We start from the raw sequence: 24,204 nt of genomic DNA, 5'->3' as shown, positions 1-24,204 counted from the left end.
ACGAGGCGGAAGTAAATCTCAGACTGCAGACGGTCGAGGAAGTGGGTGCATGCGCCAAGCAGTCACGCAAGAGTGCAAGGTGACGCGTACACTCACATGAATAATATTCCTGCTTTACGGATTCAGAGAAGACAAGGTTGCCTTCGAATTTGAAGACACGTCTGAGCTGAACCTGGCGACAATTATCACTATGTAACGACCAGCTACGCACAGAAATAATCTTGAGATAAAACTTCTGATGACAGCGAAGAACGTCGGCAAGCGGAAAGGCAGGAGACCTACCTAGTGCAGGTCAGTACATTATAGACACGACCACAGAGTAAGTCCTTCAAAGCGATGTATACACATGCCTTGATAATTTAAGGAGTGGCCGATAACCCCCCGACGGATGTGCTCATGGAACAACACCGTAAAACTCTGTGTATAACGTCCGTCTAGTGACGTGTTCCTTCTATTGCGACGATGAATAAGGTACAAAAACTTTTTTTGTCGGGTTTCCCGGTGCAAACAGTACCAGAAGCCATTAATTTTGTAGTTCGGCCGAGCAGGAAGTGATTTAATGACTGAACGAGCGTGACCATGATTTCTGCCGACCTCGGTGATAAACTGTCAAAAACTTAAGAAAACATGCGTCAACAGCTTCGACTTCTATCTCTTTAAAATCTTCCTCTTCTTCGCCATGAGTTTGTCGGTTCCCCTAAATAATTTTGCGCAACTAATCTTTCAACGTCAAGTGTCCGTGCTTGCGTTCACTGTAGGACCAATGGCACTTCACACGTGATGCATTCTTGTGTCATCAGGTTTACAAGTTACGAGTCGGTGTAAAGTCAGCCCAGTGTAGGCAAGAATTTAATCGTACCATGAATCTTAAACAAATACAGCGGTAATTACTCAACATCTCGTCCCATATATCCATCAACGTCGGACCTGCTGTTGTGTCGTACTAACCTCCTGTCATACGATTTTAAATAGGGTAGAACCTTTTGATTTCAGAGGGAGATGGAGGAAGTGGGTATGGTTGCAATTTTTTCATTCTTCACGGTGACAGCAGATTTTTGTCAGTCCCAGCGTCAAATTATTTTTTCCGTTTGCAGAAGCAATGCCAGTTGTTGTTGGCATCCAATTTTTATACATTACTTTTAACACATGAATCCTGTCATGTGTTTCATAGATTTCATTAGCAAGTCAAATAGTCCCCCTACATTTAAATACTGTGTCAATGCTTACTGCAATTAACCCAGAAATATGTTTTCCAGGGTTTGTCATCACAACGAAAGCATTCTGTGCTATGAATTTAAATCAAACTTTTGTATCCTAAATGCTGGCAAAAATTTAAAAAAGAAAAAAAAAACATAGGACTTGCTCACAATATATATAGGAGTGCGCCTCCAGAGCATGGATTTCCCAGTTTGCTAATTTCAGCACATTTACAACAAATTTGTTTTTTGCTTCTGCTTGTTTTTTTCTCAAGCCTTGTAGGATCATTGTTTTTCTCCTTCGCCTGCTGAATTTTTTCCCCCTCTCAAAATCCTCCATCCCCCCAGAAATCAAACGGTTCTCCCTTAATAAGGAATATTATCAGCGTCAGTGCATGTAGAGGGCACAGGGGTCCTTCACCAGAACACATAAAGAGACATCAAATTTATCAATCTATATGTCAGTCAGACTGCAGTAGTTGACTCATATAATTCCGGAAAGCATAAGCCTGACTGTTGTGATTTCTCAAGAATCTAACAAATATTCTTCAGTCCAAGTGCTTCCCACATAAATCCTACTGTTAATTGCTATTTGATGTGACTTTTGTGAATCTGATTGTATTTCTCAGCCACAAAGGGGGTCAGGACACTTTGGCCAAAATCCAGCTTCGACCAAAACCATGAACTGTGCCCCATTTTCAATGCGGCCCAAAACTTACTCCATTTCAGTGACCTGGAAGCAATTTTGGCCAAAACCAATGGTAGTGTCAATATTGTAAAATAATACAAAACTGCTGTTTTTATACCTTTATCATGATCTTTTACTGCTAACATTTTTGCATTGTATGATGCATACATATTGGCTTGCACTTGCTGTGTCCTGTTCATGTCCATCTAACCCCAATCGCATCATTCTCATCACACAATATAGAACATGATAAGCCAACTCAAGCAACTCTTAGCTAAGAGAAAATACTATCATTTAGAGTTAATATGCATGGCAATAATTTGGCTGAATTTGATTAGTAAAACCTTTATCTCAAAAATTGAACCATGCTAAGAGTGGTACCTGTCTAATATTATGGCTCAGTAAGTTGCAGACCAAGTTGGTTTCAGGCTGAGTTGTTCTCCGAGTATTTCCAAAGGATTTGGTTTTCATACTCCAAGAGGCTGGTTTGGCTAGGGCATATCTCCCCATCCCTACTCCCACCCCCATGGCATCTGATTTTGCCGTACTTGATATTTGTCAGATATGAATGTAAGTTTCTGCTGATTGTTTAGGGGAGGAGGAGGAGGCGTAGAGGAAATCTAAAACTCAGTCTGAGAATGCGTTTGTACATCAGCTGTTAGCAGGTGCCACTGAGATTTTAAAAATGCAAGGTCATCGCACAAAGAGACGTGGGCATGAAAGGATCCGTCGTACAGTGATTGCAACTCACACTTGTCCACCATTCACTCGTATTACAGCCACTCCAACTTGTCAAGGCTGTGAACAACAAAAGAAAATGCCATATCTTGACAGCCAGGCTCCCCTGTTATTACTTCATCAACATACCGATGCTGTGAAGTAGGAACGTAGCATGTGTTGCAATCCTGCTGCTGTTATTACATTTGTATGGACCAGCAGTATTGTATGATTTATGTTTCATATTTGTCAGGCAGCTGCAGGGAAGTTCATAATCACTCCCCTGAAAAATGATTATTGAAATTAATCTCGATAAATGAATCGATCATGTAATTACAGATTCACATGAAAATATCGTTACTCAGGAAACTCTCATGACATTTCTCCCGCTGAGCAGACTATATATTATCGATGACAGTCTTGCTTCACCAGGAGAAGACTACAAATTCTATTTTTCCCAAATTTGTCCATTAACCTCAAAACGTGAGGGTGATCCTCTCAATCTTTTTCTTTCAGTCAAGCAAAATATATTCAATGAACTATTGCAACCTGACAAACGTAGTGGATTCACATCACGCGTTGTCAATTACTGCACTCTGCCATGAATTTGCAGGATATCTGTTACATGTAATTGTTGGAAGCAATTTATTCTCCATAGTATATTATCAAGTGGAAAGAAGAATTGTAGGAATGAGCAATTTGAGGCAGAGCTGCTCCTTGAAATGGATTTGAAATTACAGAGCATCCATTTCTTCATTTTAAAGAACATAGACAGCAAAAAGCCAACGAAACACACAAGCCCATGTTTTTTAAAAAAACTGGCCCCTAGAGATGTATCATAAATTGGCGCTGGTACATATACAGAACTTGACCAGCTAGTTCTCATAAAATGTAATTATGTCCCCACAACATTGACAACCTTTAGATAAAGTGATAAGGTTAATTATGCCGCAGACACACCACACATATCACCACCCAGACATGTCACAAGATTTCAAAGGGAATGACCCTTACAATAAGATGTAAAAATTTGAATAGAATGTGATTTAAATATAATTAATATATCCATGTAAAATAGCCATGATTATACTGGTACATTATACATATGTAAATATATGGATACATGTATATGCATCTCCAATGTAATGATGTGATATACAGAATATACAACAGACATAATTGATTGAAATGAAGTGTTTTATATATATATTAAAACTATCTACTGTTGATTGACCAATCAGAGTGCTCAATTCAGGGTGTTTTATTTACTCATAAAGCCTTGGTCACCAATTCCAGAAACGAATGACAGCGCGGTATTAAGTACTGTCCAATCAAAAGTGAACATGTCATATTCTGTAGACATCTGGTACGTTTTAATATTCAAATTTGGTAACACAGCGGAAACCAGCTGCAACACAAAATCTGCTGTGCCCTAGGGCATTTATATAATGTGCCTAGGGCATTTATAGGATGTTCCATTACATTGGAAGGCTATTTCACAAATAAAAGTTTTAATTTATATCCTAAACATGTTACATTGACAAAGGGGACGGTTGACGTAAGCACACTGAAAACGAAAATATATCAGTTAGGGGCGATAGTTTTTAAGTCGGATAAAACCCTCGTACTCGGGCTCTTCTGGTATATAAAGTCCAACCCTACGATAAAATGTCTCGGCCTGCGGCCTCGACATTTTATCGTTGGGTTGGACTTATATACCAGAAGAGCCCTAGTACTCGGGCTTTATCCTATACTATATATATATATATATATATATATATATATATATATATATATATATATATTGTTATGTAGGTCATTTCCCCCACACTCATCATGACCTGAGTTCAATTAGTCTAGAACATTCTCAAGGTCACTGCCCTTGATGACCTCACAACCTTGAATTCAATTAGTCATGTTTGGAATGTTCTGGAAAGTTGATTAGTTGTGTAAGGGAGATAATTTTAGAACAGTAATTAGCATGTCAATAAAAGTTCTAGATTGTTCTTATATGCCTTTATAAAAGGGACGCGCTCAGCTTCCAGTCAGACTTTTGGGATCGTGTCTCTTGTGTGTTACTAAACTCCAGCAGTAGTCATTCTCAAGACTTTTCAAGACCTTCACTGTCAACGCTGGATTATACTGTGGACTTTGTGCAGCTTCAAGCCTGCAAGGACTGTTCATTCATCCAACTGACTGTTACAACTCTGAGACTGGAGCTTTGCCTCCCAGCTGAGATAAGTAGTCTGTACACTTTTAAAGCTTGTACTCTATCCCTGACTTAGCAATTAGTTTTATTTTCGTAATAAATTTTGTTTAAACGTTAACTGCTGAGTTCACCCTTTTGTTCGTTTTCTCTGCACGTAACAAATTGGGGGCTCGTCCGGGAGACGAATATTTTGAGCCGTTTGACAACATTTTGCCTACCTTTTCAAAACTACTTACACTGTGAACTCAGCGAAATTCAATCATGGCGGAATTCAAGCCAGACGAATTTATGGATGACCTCGATCAGGACACATTTAATTCCCTCAGAAAAGACAACCTCATAGCACTGGCAAATTTCCTTAAAGTAGATGTCAAAAGATCTATGCGCAAGCGGGAAATACAGTTCAAGATTGCAAAACATTTAGTTAATTCTGGCCATTTGAGGAGTCTGCCTTAAAAGATTATGAGCCTGAGTCCTCCTTCGAACTCAAAAAATTAGAATTAGAAATACAGGCAGATTTGGAGCTTAAGAAATTGGAATTAGAAAAGGAAATGAAGAAAAAGAATTGCAAATGGAAGAAAGACAGAAAGAAAAAGAAAGGCAGGAAAGATTAGAAATGGAAGAAAGACAGAGAGAAAAAGAATTGCGATTAGAAGAACAGCGATTACAGGTAGAAATAAAACGTTTAGAGCTTGGACAGTCAGGAAAATTCTTCCCTTCAGACAAGTTTGACATCACTAAGCATTTCAGGTTAGTTCCCCCTTTCCAAGAAAAGGATGTTGACAAATATTTTCTCCATTTTGAGAAAATTGCTCAGAGTCTGAATTGGCCTAAGGAGTCCTGGTCTATGCTTTTGCAGAGTGCTTTGGTGGGTAAAGCCAGAGAAATTTACATTCAGTTGTCAGTAGAGCAGGCTTCAGATTATGATTCTGTGAAGGAATTAATTCTCAAGGGTTAGAGTTGGTGCCTGAAGCTTACCGTCAGAAATTTAGGGATTGTGAGAAGGTGAAAGATCAAACTTACGTTGAATTTGCTCGAACAAAAGAACAACTGTTTGATCGTTGGTGTTCTTCGGAAAAGGTCAGTCAGAATTATGACAAATTACGACAGCTTGTTTGATTGAGGAATTTAAAAGGTGCATCCGGAGTGACATCAAGACGTTTATCAATGAACAAAAGGCAGATACATTGGAGGTTGCTGCACGTTTGGCCGATGATTATTCATTGACCCACAAATCTTCATTTCTCAGCAAACCATCCCAGTCCTTTCATACAGAAACAATGCAGGTAAATTTAACTCGTCCTTTTCATCCAAGAATTTTTCAAAGGAGAGTAGAAAATCAAATGACAACAGTTCACAGAGTTCAAGTAACACTCCACATCATCAGATCCCAAGTCTCAATCTCCTTCTGACAAACAGTTTGGTACACTTTCTTGTAATTATTGTAAGAAAGACGGCCATTTAATGTCAGAGTGTTTCAAATTGAGAAGAAAACGTGAAGGTCAAAGTGGTCAAAGTGGATCTAAGCCCACCGGCTTTATTTCTTCATCAACTCAATTAGAGTCTAATAATGTGTGCAGCACATTTTCTGAGGTTAAACTCCCTCTTATCCCCAATTAATGAGGTCAAGGTCAATTCTTCTCAAGATAGCATTATGGGTATTTTCGAGCCATTTATTCATAATGGTTTTATATCACTTTCTAGTGATTTTTCTTCCGCTACCCCTGTCAAAATTTAAGAGATACCGGGGCTTCCCAGTCTCTTTTGTTGGCAGATACCCTGCCGTTTTCTGAAAAGTCATTTTCAGGTTCTAAAGTTCTTATTAAGGGGGTAGATTGTAATGACTACATTCCTGTTCCTCTCCATAATGTCTATTTGTCTTCGGACTTTGTTTCTGGACCTGTGGCTTTAGGTGTTAGGCCTTTTTTGCCTTTTGAAGGGATTCACCTTCTTCTTGGAAACGACCTTGCTGGGGACAAGGTCATTACTAATCCACTTGTGACTGATAATCCTAGTTTAGATCAGGATCCAGAGCCAATTGAACAAGAGATACCCGATTTATTTCCTTCATGTGCCATTACTCGAGCCATGTCAAAGAAAACTTCCGAGAATCAAAATACTCTCAAAAATAATGTCACAGATGTTGACTTAAATGACACCTTTCTCAGTCAGGTGTTTGACACGGATCATTCCGTTATCCCTCGTGGATTTGAAACTTCCAGTAAAACTTCTGCTGACAAAAGTCAGACATTTTCTCGATCAAATCTCATTGCAGAACAACACAAAGACCCAGATATTTTGTCTTTGTTTGACAGGGTAGATGATGAAGGTAAAACTTCAGATAGCTCTGTTTCCTATTATACAAAGTCTGGTATTCTCATGCGTAAATGGAGACCTCCAGATGTTTTGGTTGATGACGACTGGGCTATAAAACATCAAATTGTGGTTCCAAAGCCCTACCATGCTGAAATATTGCGCCTGGCCCATGAAACCCCCTGGGCTGGTCACTTAGGAGTCAGGAAAACTTATCATAAAATTCTCAGTCACTTTTATTGGCCTAATCTCAGGCAGGATGTAGCACATTTCTGTAAAACTTGTCACACATGTCAAATGGTAGGAAAGCCAAATCAGACCATTCCAAAGGCCCCTTTACAGCCAATTCCTGCATTTCAAGAACCATTTAGTAGGATACTAATAGACTGTGTTGGGCCCCTACCAAAAACAAGATCAGGAAATGAGTACATGTTGACAATTATGTGTACATCAACTCGGTTCCCAGAAGCCATACCACTGAGAAATATAAAGACAAAGACTATAGTGAGAGCTTTAGTCAAATTTTTCACTTTATTTGGCCTACCTAAATGTGTCCAGTCCGATCAAGGCTCCAACTTTATGTCTGGAATTTTTCAACAAGTAATGGATCAGCTAGGCATTAAACAGTATAGGTCATCCGCCTATCATCCAGAAAGTCAGGGTGCTCTTGAGCGATTTCATCAAACTTTGAAAAACATGATTAGGACCTACTGTTTTGACACAGAGAAGCAGTGGGATGAAGGAATTCATTTTTTGCTCTTTGCTGTTAGAGAGTCAATTCAGGAGTCTCTTGGTTTTAGCCCATTTGAGCTTGTATTTGGACATACAGTCCGTGGCCCACTTAAGCTCGTTAAAGAGAAATTCCTATCAGACGATGATGATTGTCTGAATATTTTGCAATATGTGTCAGATTTTCGTACAAAACTCTCTAAAGCATGTGAATTAGCCAGAGAAAATCTTGAGTCATCTCAGCAGTCAATGAAAATCAAATACGATAAAAACACCTCAAAACGGAAGTTTGAACCCGGTCAAAAGGTTCTTGTTCTACTTCCAATTCCTGGAAAACCATTCCATGCTCGTTACTTTGGGCCATATCTAATTGATAAGAAATTGAGTGATTTAAATTACATCATAATAACACCTAACAGGCGAAAACAAAAACAGCTATGTCACATAAATATGCTTAAGCCATATTTGGATAGGGATAATCCTACTATAACTCAGCCTGTCAGTGCAGTCAGTTCAAACCATTATGAAGATAGTGATACTGAAACTGACTTGAGTGAAAATACTCTAAACTCAAAGCTGGGCTCGGTCAAGCTTCAGAACTCAGAAATCCTGGAGAAGCTGGAGTCTACAAAGTTGGCACACCTCCAGCCAGAACAACAACAACAGGTGAAAGAACTGCTCCATGAATATAAACACCTGTTTCAAGATGTTCCAACGAGGACAAACGTCATCTATCACGACGTTGATGTTGGGGACAGTAAGCCTGTAAAACAACATCCATACAGACTGAATCCAACAAAAGCAAAATATCTCCAGGAAGAAGTCAAATACCTGCTGGACAATGACTTTATTGAACCCAGTAAAAGTAACTGGAGTTCGCCGTGCATACTTGTTCCCAAATCAGATCACAGTTATCGTATGTGCACGGACTTTAGGAAGGTCAACACTTTAACAAAGACAGACACTTTCCCAATCCCGAGGATTGATGACTGCATCGACCAAGTGGGAAAAGCCAAGTACGTGACGAAATTTGACCTACTGAAGGGATTTTGGCAAGTCCCTCTGACGGATCGTGCTCGTGAAATATCCGCCTTTGTTACACCAGACGGATTGTTCCAGTACAAGGTGATGCCATTCGGAATGAAGAACTCTCCGGCAACGTTCCAACGGATGATCAACGACGTCATATCCGGGCTAGACGGGTGTGCAGCCTACGTTGACGACGTCGTCCTGTATAGTGACACCTGGGAGGAACACATCAAGCTCATGCGGAAGTTCTTTGAGAGACTGAGCAAAGCAATGTTGACTGTCAACCTTGCCAAATCTGAGTTTGGTTGGGCAAGGGTAACTTACCTCGGACATACTGTAGGACAGGGTGAGGTAAAACCTGTTGATGCTAAAATCAGTGCCATTTCAAGTTTTCCCATACCAAACTGCAAACGACAACTGATGCGCTTTCTCGGTATGGCTGGTTACTACAGAAAATTCTGTCCAAATTTCTCCACAATTACTGAGCCTTTGACTAACTTACTTAAAAAGAAAGTAAAGTTTGTTTGGTCAGAGCAATGCCAACAGGCATTTGATACACTTAAAGCCATACTGCAAAGTGCCCCAGTGTTGTCTGCACCAGATTTCACTTTGCCATTCAAATTAGCTGTAGATGCTAGTGATACGGCTGCTGGTGCTGTTTTATTGCAAGAAGATAGTCATGGGATAGATCATCCTGTTTGCTATTTTTCACGCAAATTTAACAAATCCCAGAGAAACTACTCTACAATTGAAAAAGAGTGTTTATCTTTGATATTAGCTTTACAGCATTTTGAAGTTTATGTTACTTCTTCAAATCAGCCAATAGTGGTTTATATTGATCACAACCCTCTTGTTTTTCTGCAGAAATTTAAAGGCAAAATCAGAGATTGCTAAGATGGAGTTTAATGTTACAGGAGTTTAATCTTGACATTAGACATATCAAAGGCAGAGACAATTTAATTGCAGACTGTCTCTCTCGTATTTAGAGTTTATTGTTGTTCACTTTCAAGAAGTTTACTTTAGAGTAAGAAAAAAAAATTGAGTACTTGAATCTTTTCAAGATTACATTTGCAAAAGAAAGATTTTTCTTTGAAAAATTTTCTTTTTTGAAGAGGGGGTGTGTTATGTAGGTCATTTCCCCCACACTCATCATGACCTGAGTTCAATTAGTCTAGAACATTCTCAAGGTCACTGCCCTTGATGACCTCACAACCTTGAATTCAATTAGTCATGTTTGGAATGTTCTGGAAAATTGATTAGTTGTGTAAGGGAGATAATTTTAGAACAGTAATTAGCATGTCAATAAAAGTTCTAGATTGTTCTTATATGCCTTTATAAAGGGACGCGCTCAGCTTCCAGTCAGACTTTGGGATCGTGTCTCTTGTGTGTTACTAAACTCCAGCAGTAGTCATTCTCAAGACTTTTCAAGACCTTCACTGTCAACGCTGGATTTATACTGTGGACTTTGTGCAGCTTCAAGCCTGCAAGGACTGTTCATTCATCCAACTGACTGTTACAACTCTGAGACTGGAGCTTTGCCGTCCCAGCTGAGATAAGTAGTCTGTACACTTTTAAAGCTTGTACTCTATCCCTGACTTAGCAATTAGTTTTATTTTCGTAATAAATTTTGTTTAAACGTTAACTGCTGAGTTCACCCTTTTGTTCGTTTTCTCTGCACGTAACAATATATATATATTCACAAAATATAATTATATACATTTATATGTGTGTATATATAATTCTAGACAGACACATGCACACACATGTATTGTATGGTAAAGAATACACTAGTACATCTGGATGGTTGACTCATTCTTTCAGTAGTGTGGTTTTACTATCTTGCTAATCATTAGATGTGATATATCTCTTCTCATTAATTAGATGGTGTTCATTTAATTTGGTTCAAATCAGCCTGGAGACACTTTGAAATGAAGGCAAATAAAAAATGTGTAATAACTCTTGGTTTGGCAAATATTTGCCAGTAGATACCATGAATCATAGAGCATAATTTTTTATTTTGCTTGACACCTTGAATCGATAGAACACTGACAAATGATATTATGTCAATTACACAATGATGTTCTGATGGCAGATATTCATTTTCTGATTGTGAGGTCGTTATCTTTTAATTGATTACCTGTCAATCAAGGTGTATAAGCTTAGCAAATAGCCACCAGGGTTTTTAATTAAATCTCTGTCTCACAAAAGCCAGTTAATGTACTTTTCTCGTGGTCAAACTCGATGCTTAGTAGTTTTCAATGCAAGTCTAAAGGCTTATCGAATTATTTTACGATTATAGCCACTGCACAAACACAGTTGAGTTGCGGGCAGTTTTATGATTGACATATAAATAGATAGTGAGATAAAATTTTCAATTTGATTGTGGAAGTAAATATCATTGACAAAAAGGTGTCACTAAAGGAGAGAGCTGGTGTTTTGTTTGCACTCTCGACATGGTGTTGGATACTGAGATATTTTCCGTGTGTGTTGTGTGTGAGAATGTAACAGATGTGGCAGAAGTGGTACTGACATTCCTGGTCACAGTGTGTTACAAAGTGTTGAATTCATTTTGGCACCAACGGTAAAAAACTCATAATCTGGTAAATGGCATGTGTCACATTTATCATATTGTATGTATAAGCACCAGATTGTGTTGAGTGGAACCTATGATAGCTTTTGTCAGTTTGTTGTGAGTGGACACTATTAAAAAAAACAAATTTATGTTGTTAATCTCTATGGTACTGTGTCATTTCTCGCCTGTTTAAATGCCAGTTTGTGTATAATCTTGTCAAAACCACCTTTCTGCAAATTGTGTTTATTTGCTAAATGTAAAAGTGATAACAGTATATTGTCTGTCAACACTGTATTGGACATTATCAGTGTTTTCGCAGGACATTACAATTACCTCATATCAATACAGCTTGTCAGAAACATGTTTTACAAATTGAGAGACCAGTCGATAGGAGCATGGCAAGTGAAACTTTGCATATGACCTCAAATGGCACCCACCATTGTACATCTACTGAAGGATCTTGTATGTCTTTTGTGCAGTTCACAGAACAATTTTATACATTATTTTTTTTGTGAGGTGCAAGACAATGCATACATATCAGTGATTGAATGCAGATCAGATGCAGTGCAGTATGGCACGAGGCAGTACAGTAGAGAATTTTGCATTGCTCTATGGTAAAATGCAGCACATGACATTAATATAGTGGTAGAATACAGACATTCACAGTACATTATCAGGTAGGACTCTTGTGCAGAACAGTACAGCATAAATGCAGTGCTGCACAATATTCCTACTTTACAATAGTTTTAGTATAGTTTTAGATCTCACATGATGTTATGATATAGTAGAGCAATGAACTGTCATGGAGCAATTGCTACAATGTTGAACATTATGCAACAATGTCATGCAGTATGCTACAATGTTGTGCTGTATGCTAAAATGTTATGCAGCATGCTACAATGTTGCACAGTATAGCCACAATGTCATGCAGTATATGCTACATTATACAGTGTTGCACAGTATGCAACAATGTTGTGCAATATTCCACAATGTTGTGGAGTATATGCTTCAATGTTGCACATTAGGCAACAATGTTTTACAGTGATAACTCTGATGATTGGATTCTGTGATGCAGGTGAGTGCATTACAGAATAAGTAGTTGGTCCAGCCAAAGAAGAAAAGGGAAGAGCCATATGTGATTTTCTGAAACCGACAAATGAGAGAAATCCATCAAAACTTGACAGACTTCCCTCTCGAAATTGCAAATGTTGTTTGCCCTGAGTACACAAGTACTTCATCTTTCTGTCAACTTGAACTGACCTAATTTTCCATGCAGAACTCAATCGAGCTGTGCAGCCATTGTGAAATATGAGAGAACGCAAATGTACAATAAAGCTATCAGGTATCGGTGAGGTATTGAGTATAATGGTTTTGGTTGCTGGGTTATCGTCATGGTATTTTATGGTATGTAAATCCTGGAATGTATACCATTCGGACAATATTGTCAGGTGACTTTTTTAGATTTTTGCATAAAGTTTGAAAGACGAAATGACATTACTGGCTTGCATTACTTGTCTCAAATAGTTTCAATGGAAGAAGTGTTGTAAAATATGAAAATTTGGCTTTGAGTGAGGTTGCTACATTCAAAAGAGTGACTGCACAGGCAGTAAATCAGAATCCCAAATCTGTTTCTTTGGTTTTTGCCTGCAATTTAAAATTCTTGATTAAAAAAGTTTCAAGTCTGTGAAATTTCTAAGGTAGCATTTTGGTTATATCAAGTTTTTCAACAACTAGATATGAAGATTTATTTTTACATATTTTGTGCTGGAAATGAAATCAAATGAATCTTTATTCAGATGTCTAGATTTTGAAACTTAGTCCGTTGCAAACTGACATCTGTTCTCATATTTAGTTTCAAATGGGATTAATATTACATTACCCCTGTACTTCTGTTTCTTTTGTAACACAAGCCAAGAACTCAGTTCTCAAGTAAAGTTTGTCTCTTGGAAATTGTGATATAATTCGTCCTGCAATGACAGAGGCTAAAGACCTTTTCTCATTATTACCGTAATTCGTTTAGGGTCATCAGGGCACACAGATATCTACAGTCTACATGAGATATCCTCTGTCAGTGTATACTCAAAACCCTGTATCAAAGTTCTGTTTCCTTTGTTATACATGTAATTATGTACAGGCCAAAAACTAAATTATCTGATGTCTGGAATTCCTTGATCAAATAAAGCCAACCAGGAAGGCCCTTGTGACTATTTTGTTTCATGACGCATTTGGCATATCTGTAACTCAATAAAAATACAATAATATAAGTAAATGATTTCAATTGTTGTAATCTGGTATTGTAGAGGTCAATACAGGGTCAATCATGTCAATTTTGCCGTCATTCAAGGATATCTCACGACAGATTGGTTGAAAAAAATGGTTTGATCCAACTACATTGTCTGCTGTGATGACGTTGGACCGATACATGTAGAAATAGGGGTGAAAGGGTGACACATTGATGTAATCTGTTTGAGTTTTTGATTTTTATATAGCAATTATGACTAAAAGTTTGAAATTCTTCAAAATGTTATGTTTGACAACATATGAATCGAATTCAGTGTCTGCATGTTTTCTGCAAGTTAAATTGAACTCTCACAATAATTAATGCCAGCGACTTATAAAAATCCAAATGTCTATGTGGTAGGTCATGTCTGTATATAATTGATACAGAGTTCCAAAAGCCAAATACAAACAAACATTTGGTCATAACTAAGTGTATCTGGAGTAATAGAAAGTAATTTTACAGCTGTTCACATCACGTTTTCTCAAGTGTAGTGATGTGTTCTAGCCACACACATGCATGTAACATATACCATTAGCATGATTAGTATTAGTATTTGAACATGTTAAGTAATAACATTCTACCAATATCTTTGGACATTCCTTCCATCGTGTTCATATAGACACAGATTATACTGGTCAGTAGAAAGCAATAAGTCATTATTGATTTGAGTATAAAAACCGACAACAAATTGATTTTTCCATGAAACAGTAAAATGAAATAGCTTGCAACTTGTAATTAATGTAACACTTTCCTATGTGTAACTGTTGGTATAGTGTTGCATACAAATGCTATTACTTTTTCCACTGTTTGTGGCAAATTGAAATCATATCTGCTGGTTAATGATTAAACTATCAGTATCACTTCACCTTGATACAGTGTATATAGTCAAGGTTTGCCAATGATGCACGTCCTTTGGTTCATCATAGTTCAAAGTTCATTCAAGTATCTTTGCTGTGTACAGATCTTGCAGAGAAACACCTGCCGTGTGGAAAAATAGTTCAGGACCTGTAAGTGTTGTTACAGTGCCCCAGCTGGTTGCTAAAAGGTCACTTTCCGACTGAATTAAAAAACCTCAGGTTGGTTTCATTCCTTTATTGATTTCACACTTCTCATTGGACTGGAAACTTCATGCATGAAAGCATGTCTGTGCGTTCTGTTTGTATGCACAGGTTAGGTAAACACAGCAAATGTCTCTCATGGAATGTCTATTAAATCATTTTCCAAATCCTCTCATAATCCATATTTTGCCAAGTACCAGCAACTGATTATTAACTTCCAGTTCCTCAGCTATGCGGATTGTCATTGCATCATGACTGTGGGATAGAGAGATGTATAAGATTCCCAAAATACTGTTCAGGAATGAGACTAATAACTTAGGTTCATTGTGTGAATATATAGAATTCAGGAAGTCAAGTACTAACTGTGTTAAATGCCATGTGCATCCTGTTTTTCAGAAATTTTGTCTGGAAAGTACTCTGACAATGTTTAATTTTGTGTCTATGAAAGGGGAAAGTTTCAGCAAAGCATTTAAATGGAGCAAATACATAAACCATATGAAGAGCGTTAATTGTGATTTTAAAACTACCCACTTCAACATTTGTTATTGTAGACTTCTTCACTTATCACAAATGATGTCAAATTTATGTAATACAAAGGTCACAAGGAATTAAACATGACACTATGCATTTGCAGTATATTGTATGTGTACGAGTATGACTGTATACATATGCCAACATATATCAACATAAATTTACAGTGAATTCAAAGTTTGTAATGGTATTTTCATATATCCTCACAATCATCAGAGACACTAATACAGTGATGCCCCATATGATGCCCCATATCTATATCTATATCTATCTATCTATCTATCTATCTATCTATATATCTATATATATATATATATATATATATATATATATATATATATATATATTTTATTTATTTATTTATTTATTTATTTATTTTTATTTATTTATTTATTTATTTATTTATTTCGAGAACCAACTCATTCACCAAAAAAAATACAGAAAAAAAGGGGGACTGATAAACTATAAAAAACTATAAAACTAAATCATGATGGAAATTAAAACTGTCAGACAGAGAAAACTTTAAAAGCAGTCGGAAAACAGTCTTTTCCAGAAATGAAATATATATATATATATATATATATATATTATATATATATATATATATATATATATATATATTATATATATATATATATATATGTGTGTGTGTGTGTGTGTGTGTGTGTGTGTGTGTGCTTAACATGTTAATATTCCACATCCAGCAACAGTATACCACATGATTTCGAGCAAAAGCAAGTGCATGTATACTCCTTGCTGAGGTGGTTTATTGCTATTATATTATAACATTACAGTATGTTGAAATTCTGGTATGAAATGTCAAAATTTGACTTTTGTCCTAGGTGAGAGCTTGCATTCAAACGGTGCTATATTGTGAATATAACATGGTTATTTTCACGTCTCGACCAATCAGATCACCAATTGCTTCGTGAGTTTGCATCACCAACTTGTTGGAATCCAGGAGGTGGAAATATCCAAATGAGAATTTGAAATCCTTTAAGGTCCATTCATTCTGAGCTGAAATGCAGAAGTGTATTTCAAAAATAAACAGCTTGTAGGTCGTAAGTGATGGCATGTCAGAAACCATACACTGTACTTGTATTGCATTTTATCCGTGAACTGACGCCAACCCTTTTTATTGCGTGATTAGAACCAAAGGTTGAGTACGCTGTGCCGTTAGGATATGACTTATTGCTCTGTACAGTACAATAAACACAACAAATTTTATCTGAATATAAAAATTAATGCAATTCCTGATTTCACATCATTGAGGTTGTAAACAGCTCTCTGTGCAAAATATTAGATAAATTTTGGGTTTCATGTATTTCAGTCCACCCAATACTGGTACTTGCATGTTACCTAATAGTCTTATGAAAAGTAAGTGTAATTTCCATACATTCCAGAAATGAATATTTTGTTTGCTATAACTGATCTTAAAAAGTGTATGCAATCAAATATTGGTTCAGTGTATGACAGTAGAGCAACAAAAATCATGGACTGACTGTAGCATTGCCATAAACAGGATTGAATTCCCATTGGTCAGTTATTATGTGTGCATGTTCACTATATCAAGTGTGACTGTTTGTGATTTTTTTGCAAGTTAATATTGTTACCTAATATTATTGAGTTTTATGCAACTTTTCACTGAAAATTGGCTCGTGGAGTCTTTCGTTACTACATCATATGAGTGTGATATGCTGAGTGGATGGCAAATTTTATGAAGTCTGGTACTGGCGCACTGCTGTTTTTGCCAGCTAATAAATCAATTTTTCAAACCAAAGTCACTTTCCATATCAATTTCATTACAATGTTCGTCTGGAATATCATTTGTAAAACACAGAAGCTAACTGGATTTCTCACAAAGATCCAATGCCAGTATCATGGTACGTTCATAGAAGGTGTATTAATATGTTTACCTTTGTAGTAATGACAATATGAGTGAATTTTCAATATTTTTCACTTTCTTTCACAGTTCATATAACCAGAAAGAAAACACAAGATGTTACAGCAGATTCTACGTGACATGTACATTGAGCCAGAGCTTCTGGCCGAGCTCTCTGAGGACCAGAAACAGGTTTTGTTCGTCAAGATGCGGGAAGAGCAAGTCAGGAGATGGCAAGAAAGTGAAGAAAAAACGGAAAAAGAAAACTCGCGGAATTTTAATCGACCCCAGAAGAAAGGTAAGTAGTGATTTGTTTGCTCTGATCATAGGTTCAGTCTATAATCTGACCATAGAGGTGTAGTGCATGCTTTTGCATTAGCTAGAATAAGTTAGAATAGAAATTTTCATTTGGCGGCTGTTTTGAAGATTAAGGTACTACAGTTTCTAATCTGTATAAAGCAAGTATTTAATGCTTATACATGCTTTATCAGTGGCGCTAGTCACAAATGTGGGTGTACTGAATATAACATTGGGTAGGAATGCGTGTACGTAGCGTCCAACCAATTTATTGAAAATTGAAAATTGAAATCACCTTCAAAATGCAATTTTCATTTGAATGAAATAACAACCAATTTTTAATATTCGTTTTTGCAGACAAAATTTTTATTTTACCGATTTTTTGGTACGGTTTTCGCGGCCAATCAATTCCCAAAAATATTAAACAGCCTTTTGGCATAGAAAGCAACATTTGAAATGTTTCAAATCGAAAATTATTTTTCATTTTTATCTTCGTTGAAAAAAAAAAAAACGATTGACGGCCCGTTTTAAATAAAGCTTCTGCTATTTCATTATTAATGAAACATAATTCTGTTTCGCCTTCTTTATATTTTGAATCCGAAAAGCAATTTTCAGTAAACACAAATTAAGCTTTAATCAATTAATTGTGTTTCATTCATAAGATTTGAAGACACAAGTTCGGGTTTACTTTTATTGAACGTTCCTTGTTTCATATTTTGATTTTAATTCATTTTTAAAAATGATGTTGCCATTCTCAACAAAGCATAAAAATAACTTCAAGTCTTCAACTTTATTCTATCTTAACATAACAAAAATGGTATTCCTTCCGATTTTCTAAAATATAAAATATAGGATAATTTTGACATTTGAAGGAGAACAAAAATGATGAGAATCGAAACTCGTTAATACTAAATCATGTACAACTAATTTAAAATGAATCGCTGTTCATTTTGTTACTTGCGAAAATTGAAAATTGAAAATGGTAAGTTTCAACCATTTTCATTTTTTTGAAAATGGTCGAAAAACGACTACATGTTATTTCAATTTCTTTGCTGTTCCTGGCCCTCTACCGGCCAGTGGGCGAGCAGCGATGCGTGCGAGATTTTTGGCTTCCGTCAACGCAAGAACTGCGGTAAATTAAAATGGAGTTGTCTTCCTTAGTCTCTGAAGATGCGGCAAATGGTTGTTTTTGAAGGTAAAACACACCGCGAGATAGCATGTACTTTGAAAGACTTGTTCCTGATCATAATCTGTCAGGATTAAGCGAGAGATCAGTGCGCAGATTTGTGAAATACATGAAATTAAGTGACGCCACACGCTGAACAATGACCTGATTAATAGTACAACATATACTGTTAACATAACGAGCACTAGCAACGCTCAAAATATACCCTAAAACAAAATCCTTGTAAGCGTCTAGAAACTCCGGCCGATGCTGGGTCATGTTAATTATAATATGACACCACACACCGGATCGCTCACCATAGTCAGTCAATAGAGTGGCTAACTCTCTGAACTCTCTCAATAACGAATCTGGCTTCTCCTCCCCGAGGACGAAGATGACTACATCACACAACCAAGCAGAGGGGATACAAAACAAGAGAGCGACTGATGAAGGACCCCCATTTTGGTTCCGAAACACCGTTAAGACGAATCACTCAATCAACAAACCAGTTTACCGGGAACCCAGATTACATGACTAGGGTCTAATTCACGTGCCGCGTGCCAGGACTCGTGAGAAATTGTAGGGAGGGAGGGCCTAATTAAATAGAGTATACGGAATCTAGGAATTGCGTCAGTTTATACATGCCCGTAGTATATTCAGGCAACACCACAATACCCATCTCAACACTACCTTTGTTGCGCCAAACTTACATAAGTCGGGGATTGAAATTGATTAGATGGAATAAAGTCTTTAGAGTTTGACCAATTTCGACACCTCTACATGCAGAGTCTCTGGTAAGCGTCACAGTGGTTAACTGGAAATACATTTGTTTACGCATGGAGGTATAAAGTGAGAGTCGTCTTTTGCCCGTGATTAGGACACCAAGACTGGCCAAGACTGTATCGTGTTTCGAAAATCAATGTTGACCTGGCCTGACACGAGTATGCCTATCGCGTTCATGGTAGGCCTGCCCGCAGCCTATGTGTTGTGGTGGGACTGTGGTTTACTTGCACGCGTGCGAAATACAGCGTTTTGGTAACATTTTGATTGATACAAGTTGGCAGGATGGTGGACTTGTCCACAAAATAAACCTGTTTGCAACGTTTTTATTGATACCTGTCAATAGGCTTACGCCCATACCAGTCACAGTTCGATAGACACCATAGGACCTAGATATTTGCAATATAGCAACCTTAACATATGGTCTACAAAATCAATGTACGGAATTTTGATTGATCAATTTTTAATGTTACAAATTTACGTGCAGTGTGATTTTGAAAAATACTGGCCTCCCTCCCTATAATTTCTCTTGAGTCCCTTTCTGCATATGCACGCTGGTCATTCGCTGGTCCCCAGTTCATGCATTTAGAAGGCGGCGTTGAAGCCCGAATGTTGATTTGTTCATGAAAATGAATCAATGAATTAAATTGGAGTGAAAATTAACCTACTTCTGGCTCGCGGCGCGTGGCACGTGAATTAGGCTTACCCCGATTCACCGGTGTCTCGCCATGTATTCCACACAAAATAAATGCAATGATCCTTTTATTCACCACATCGTAATACTAAACAATCTTGGTAGAGCCGATGTGTGGAGTAGTCCTACGAGTATGGCGAGAGTGTCCGGCTTTGGCTACGCTGTGGGAGGCGGCGTAGCCAAAGCCGGACACTCTCGCCATACTCGTAGGGCCAATGTTTAGAGTTGCCCTCAATTTCCTTTTCATATATCGTCTTCGGTGACCAGTCTTCCGCAGCACATGCAGTGAGCGCGGGAACAAGTACGCGTTGCGGAAACTGGAAGTCTCGTATGCATTGATGCTGCTCACCCACTGGCCGGTAGAGGGCCGGGAACAGCAATTCAAATGAGTCGTCTTTCAACCATTTTCAAAAAAATGAAAAAGGTTGAAACTTACAATTTTCAATTTTCAATTTCTAATTTTCGCACGCACCAAAGTAAAATTGCAAACTCCTCTTAAATCGGTAAGACATGATTTTATTTCAAAGAGTTTCCTTTCTCTTCATTTCGTTTTTATCAAATACGTACAATGTCCCGTAATAAATTTTACGAATCTTGAAAATAGTACTATTTTTTTATTTTAAGATTAGGTAAAATTTTGATACTGATAATGATTTTTTTTTATTGGTGAAAATGAAAACATCATTTAAGGATACAAATTATAATATGAAAACAAGAAACTTTCCTTAAAAATAATCCAGAACACGTGATTTTGAAATTTAAGAAATAATAGATTAAATTTCATTTTGTTTTCACTGATAATTGCATTTCGGATTCAAAATATGAACAAGGCAAAACAGAGTTATGTTTCACTAATAACCAAATAATAGAAGCTGTATTAAAATTGGTCTGTCAATTGGTATTTCAATTAAGATGAATATGGAAAATAAAATTCTATTTCAATCATCAAAATAACGCTTTTGTGCTAAAATGCATTTTATATTTTTGAGAATTGATTGGCCGCGAAAACCGTACCAAAAATCGGTAAAATAAAAATTTTGTCAGAAAAAACGAATATTAAAAATTGGTTGTTATTTCATTCAAATGAAAATTGCATTTTGAAGATGATTTCAATTTTCAATTTTCAATAAATTGGTTGGACGCTACGTACACGCATTGGTAGGCCGCATTGAAAGGCTGCTTGCAAAAATACAGATTAATTTTATACAGCAAGCACTGTGTTTGAAGAGTTTGTAGTTAGATCTGTAATACTGGTGCATGTGATTTTTCTTGTTTTCATTATGTCATTTGTTGTATTTTTCTTGTCATTCTTGTGTGAGTAATTTCCTTGAGACTTGCAAATATTTCAAGACAAATGCTTTTTGCATTAATTTTGTTAATGTGAGGTCATTTGGAACCCACATGTCCAGCTAACATTTTGTATTGTCTTGTTTGATGAAAAGTGAATTTTAAGCCAAATTAGTAGTGTCTTGTGTGATGCTCCTTCCCTTGTCCTCCAATATAAGACAATTGTTCCCGATGTTGTTTTATGTTTTGGTTGTAACAATTTGCTAGAACAGTGGAAATACCTGTACATGTAGCTACTATAGCTACTACTGATACCTCCATGGTTTTCTGATAGTTTTTCTGATAGTTAAGAGGGAAAAATGACTCATTTGTCTGAATTTTTGTAAATTTTGTAGTATGTAAGATGTCAGGTATATTGTTTGACTTCTCAAAACATGCATAGAGATTGGCTGATGAAATCCCATCCCATTTGATGTAGAATTTGCCTCGGGAACAGATTTTCAAACACTCAAATTTCACAGTACTTCTCCTGTCTTGTCGCATGGGCTCATTTTATAGCCTGTAGGGTGATTCTTAAGTTTTCAAAATGCTGTTTTTGTGGCAATTAAAAATTTTATTTTTTCTTATTGAGTAAACTTGGGGTATAGATTTCATTCTTTTGAACTCCCAAGTTCCAGTAATTTGAGGAAATCTGTCTCTCTATTCTCCAAGTCTGCATTGTTATCCACCCCTCCTTGTTTTTTATTCTTGATTATAAAAGAGTATGGTTTCAAGTTTCCTGAAGGGAAGTTTGAGCAAAAGTTTAAAACTGTCAGTTTCAAGACGGGTATCGTATTGCTTTTAAAAATTAGCAGAGTGAGAAACCATTAAATCTAAATATCTATAATACCTCTCTGCTCTACCAGATTGTAAACTTCAACTATCAAACAGTTAGGTCATATATTAAAGCCATCATATTATGCATCAACAATATCTTAGTTTGTATTTGATTTAAAAAAAGTAATTCAATTTGCCTTTCATCCAAATAAAAAAGCTGAAAGAGCAATTTTACTCCGTTGATGTGAGTCACCTGTGTATGGATGCAGCCATCTTGACATCAAAAGTGGGTCAGTTACTGCACTTAGATCACTAATAGATATGCATAAAGTCAGGGTCCCAAGTGGCACCCATGTTCAGAGTTACTTGACCTGACTATAATTGAGGTGGTTGTCATAGTTACAAGTAAGGAGCTGACAAACATTCATCGACAACTCAAATGCAGAACATTGTAATATTCATTTGGTGTTTTTCTTCACAAATAGTGATCAGGACTTCAGTCATTTTGCCGTATGTCATCAAAAAATTAAATGAAAGTGGTCATATAATTTAGGATACGTATTAGGAAACTTTCAGTTGTAAGATATGTCTTCCTGTTTCACAAACTTTTCATAGATATCAAATCCCTCATAGTTGCTTTGACACAGTTTGCATTTTGCTCCTGATCTGAATGTTCTGATAGAGAAAACTATCAAAATGAAAAAAGGGGCTAGCTCATGGTCAACATGTACATGTTATATTTTGTCAGTGAGAATTTTGTTTATGGCTGTATGGTTTTACCAATTTTAGTGTGTACAGTTGAAAACTTGTTGTAAATTCAACGCTTTGTCTAGCTTGAGACATCTTTCATAAACCGTGAAAATTACGGGCAATGTGCAGCATCTCGGAAGCTTGTAGCATATAGGTTGGTTGAATAGCATTGACTTTAATGAATTATTTCAGAACAACCAATCAGCTACATACTAGCCTAAGTTTCAGACTGCATATTATAAAGTTGCTGTTAAAAATTACAAGATACCAAGCAGCTATAACCTACTGAGCTGCTGCACATTGACCTAAATATAAAATATCTTCTTTAATTAAAGAAAGACTATCAAAAATGGAATACCTTTTCAAAACATGTTTTTAATTAATTTGTGGGGTCTAAATATCTATAATTATACAAAACCAATGGAAAAGAGTTAATGAAGAAGTTGTTTGTGATTTTTTCAGTAAAGAAACGTGTCCAGATTGCCCTCGGTACAGATGGGGAGCCATGGACTTGGGTGATGGGTGATCACAAAGATGACAAATCATATGACCAACTAATCGATGAAGTTCAACTAGAGAGAGCCAGAAAACTAGCAGCAGCAGAAGAAGCTGAACAGAGGTGAGTTGGTTGCCATGGCGTGACACCGAAATCCACCCTGAATGGACGTGCTTCCTTAACCCTTTTCCTGCCGAGCGCCCCTGTCCGTTATCCTGCCAAGTCGGTCAAAAACCGGCCCCCTTTTCCGTGTCTACAGAAGATAGGCTCTCCTGCACGCTTTCCTGCCAGGCATTTGGCGGGAAAATACCGCATTTTCGGGGTACGATTACTGACCATATACGTGTTAGACTTCAAAAATTTTGCATGCCCGTATAGAGGGGCAACCGCTGATGAGGTTGTGTCGAGAAAATAACGAGGTCTTGGGCGTTGTTTGCCCCGGGGGACGTGCACTTTTATGCCCTTTTCTAGCTTACTTTTGCGGAAGTAAAGCTCGTTCGCCGTCACGCACGTCCACACCGGGGAAACATCACCTCGCTCGTGGGTTAGTAGAAGACCCAGGGGTTAGTGCTATGGGTGCGGCAGCACCCTCAAACCTGTCCTGTTCCCCCTGGGTTGTGTCACTTGGCCACGTACTTTGAACGACTTGGAAGAGTCGCACAGTGCAGTCTGCTTTGACGTAGTGTCAACGACATAGCTTCGCCATTGAAGGAA

At 37.2% G+C, this 24,204-nt stretch overlaps 1 protein-coding gene across 1 annotated transcript in view; it reads left to right on the top strand.

Moving 5' to 3' along the window:
* LOC139122861 (SH2 domain-containing protein 4B-like) overlaps positions 1-24,204 on the top strand; it is a 56,982-nt gene continuing 32,778 nt past the window's right edge. Inside the window, exons 1-3 of the mRNA XM_070688678.1 lie at positions 1-291; positions 17,296-17,503; positions 23,457-23,613. Of these exons, the coding sequence (XP_070544779.1) occupies positions 17,323-17,503; positions 23,457-23,613 (338 nt within the window). The 5' untranslated portion in view covers positions 1-291; positions 17,296-17,322. The remainder of the gene's footprint in view (positions 292-17,295; positions 17,504-23,456; positions 23,614-24,204) is intronic.

This window comes from Ptychodera flava, chromosome 22 (assembly GCF_041260155.1).
Source record: "Ptychodera flava strain L36383 chromosome 22, AS_Pfla_20210202, whole genome shotgun sequence".
In the NCBI taxonomy this organism is placed as follows: domain Eukaryota; kingdom Metazoa; phylum Hemichordata; class Enteropneusta; family Ptychoderidae; genus Ptychodera; species Ptychodera flava.
The sequence above is the reverse complement of the archived record's forward strand: the minus strand, read 5'-3'. Positions and strand labels throughout refer to the sequence as shown.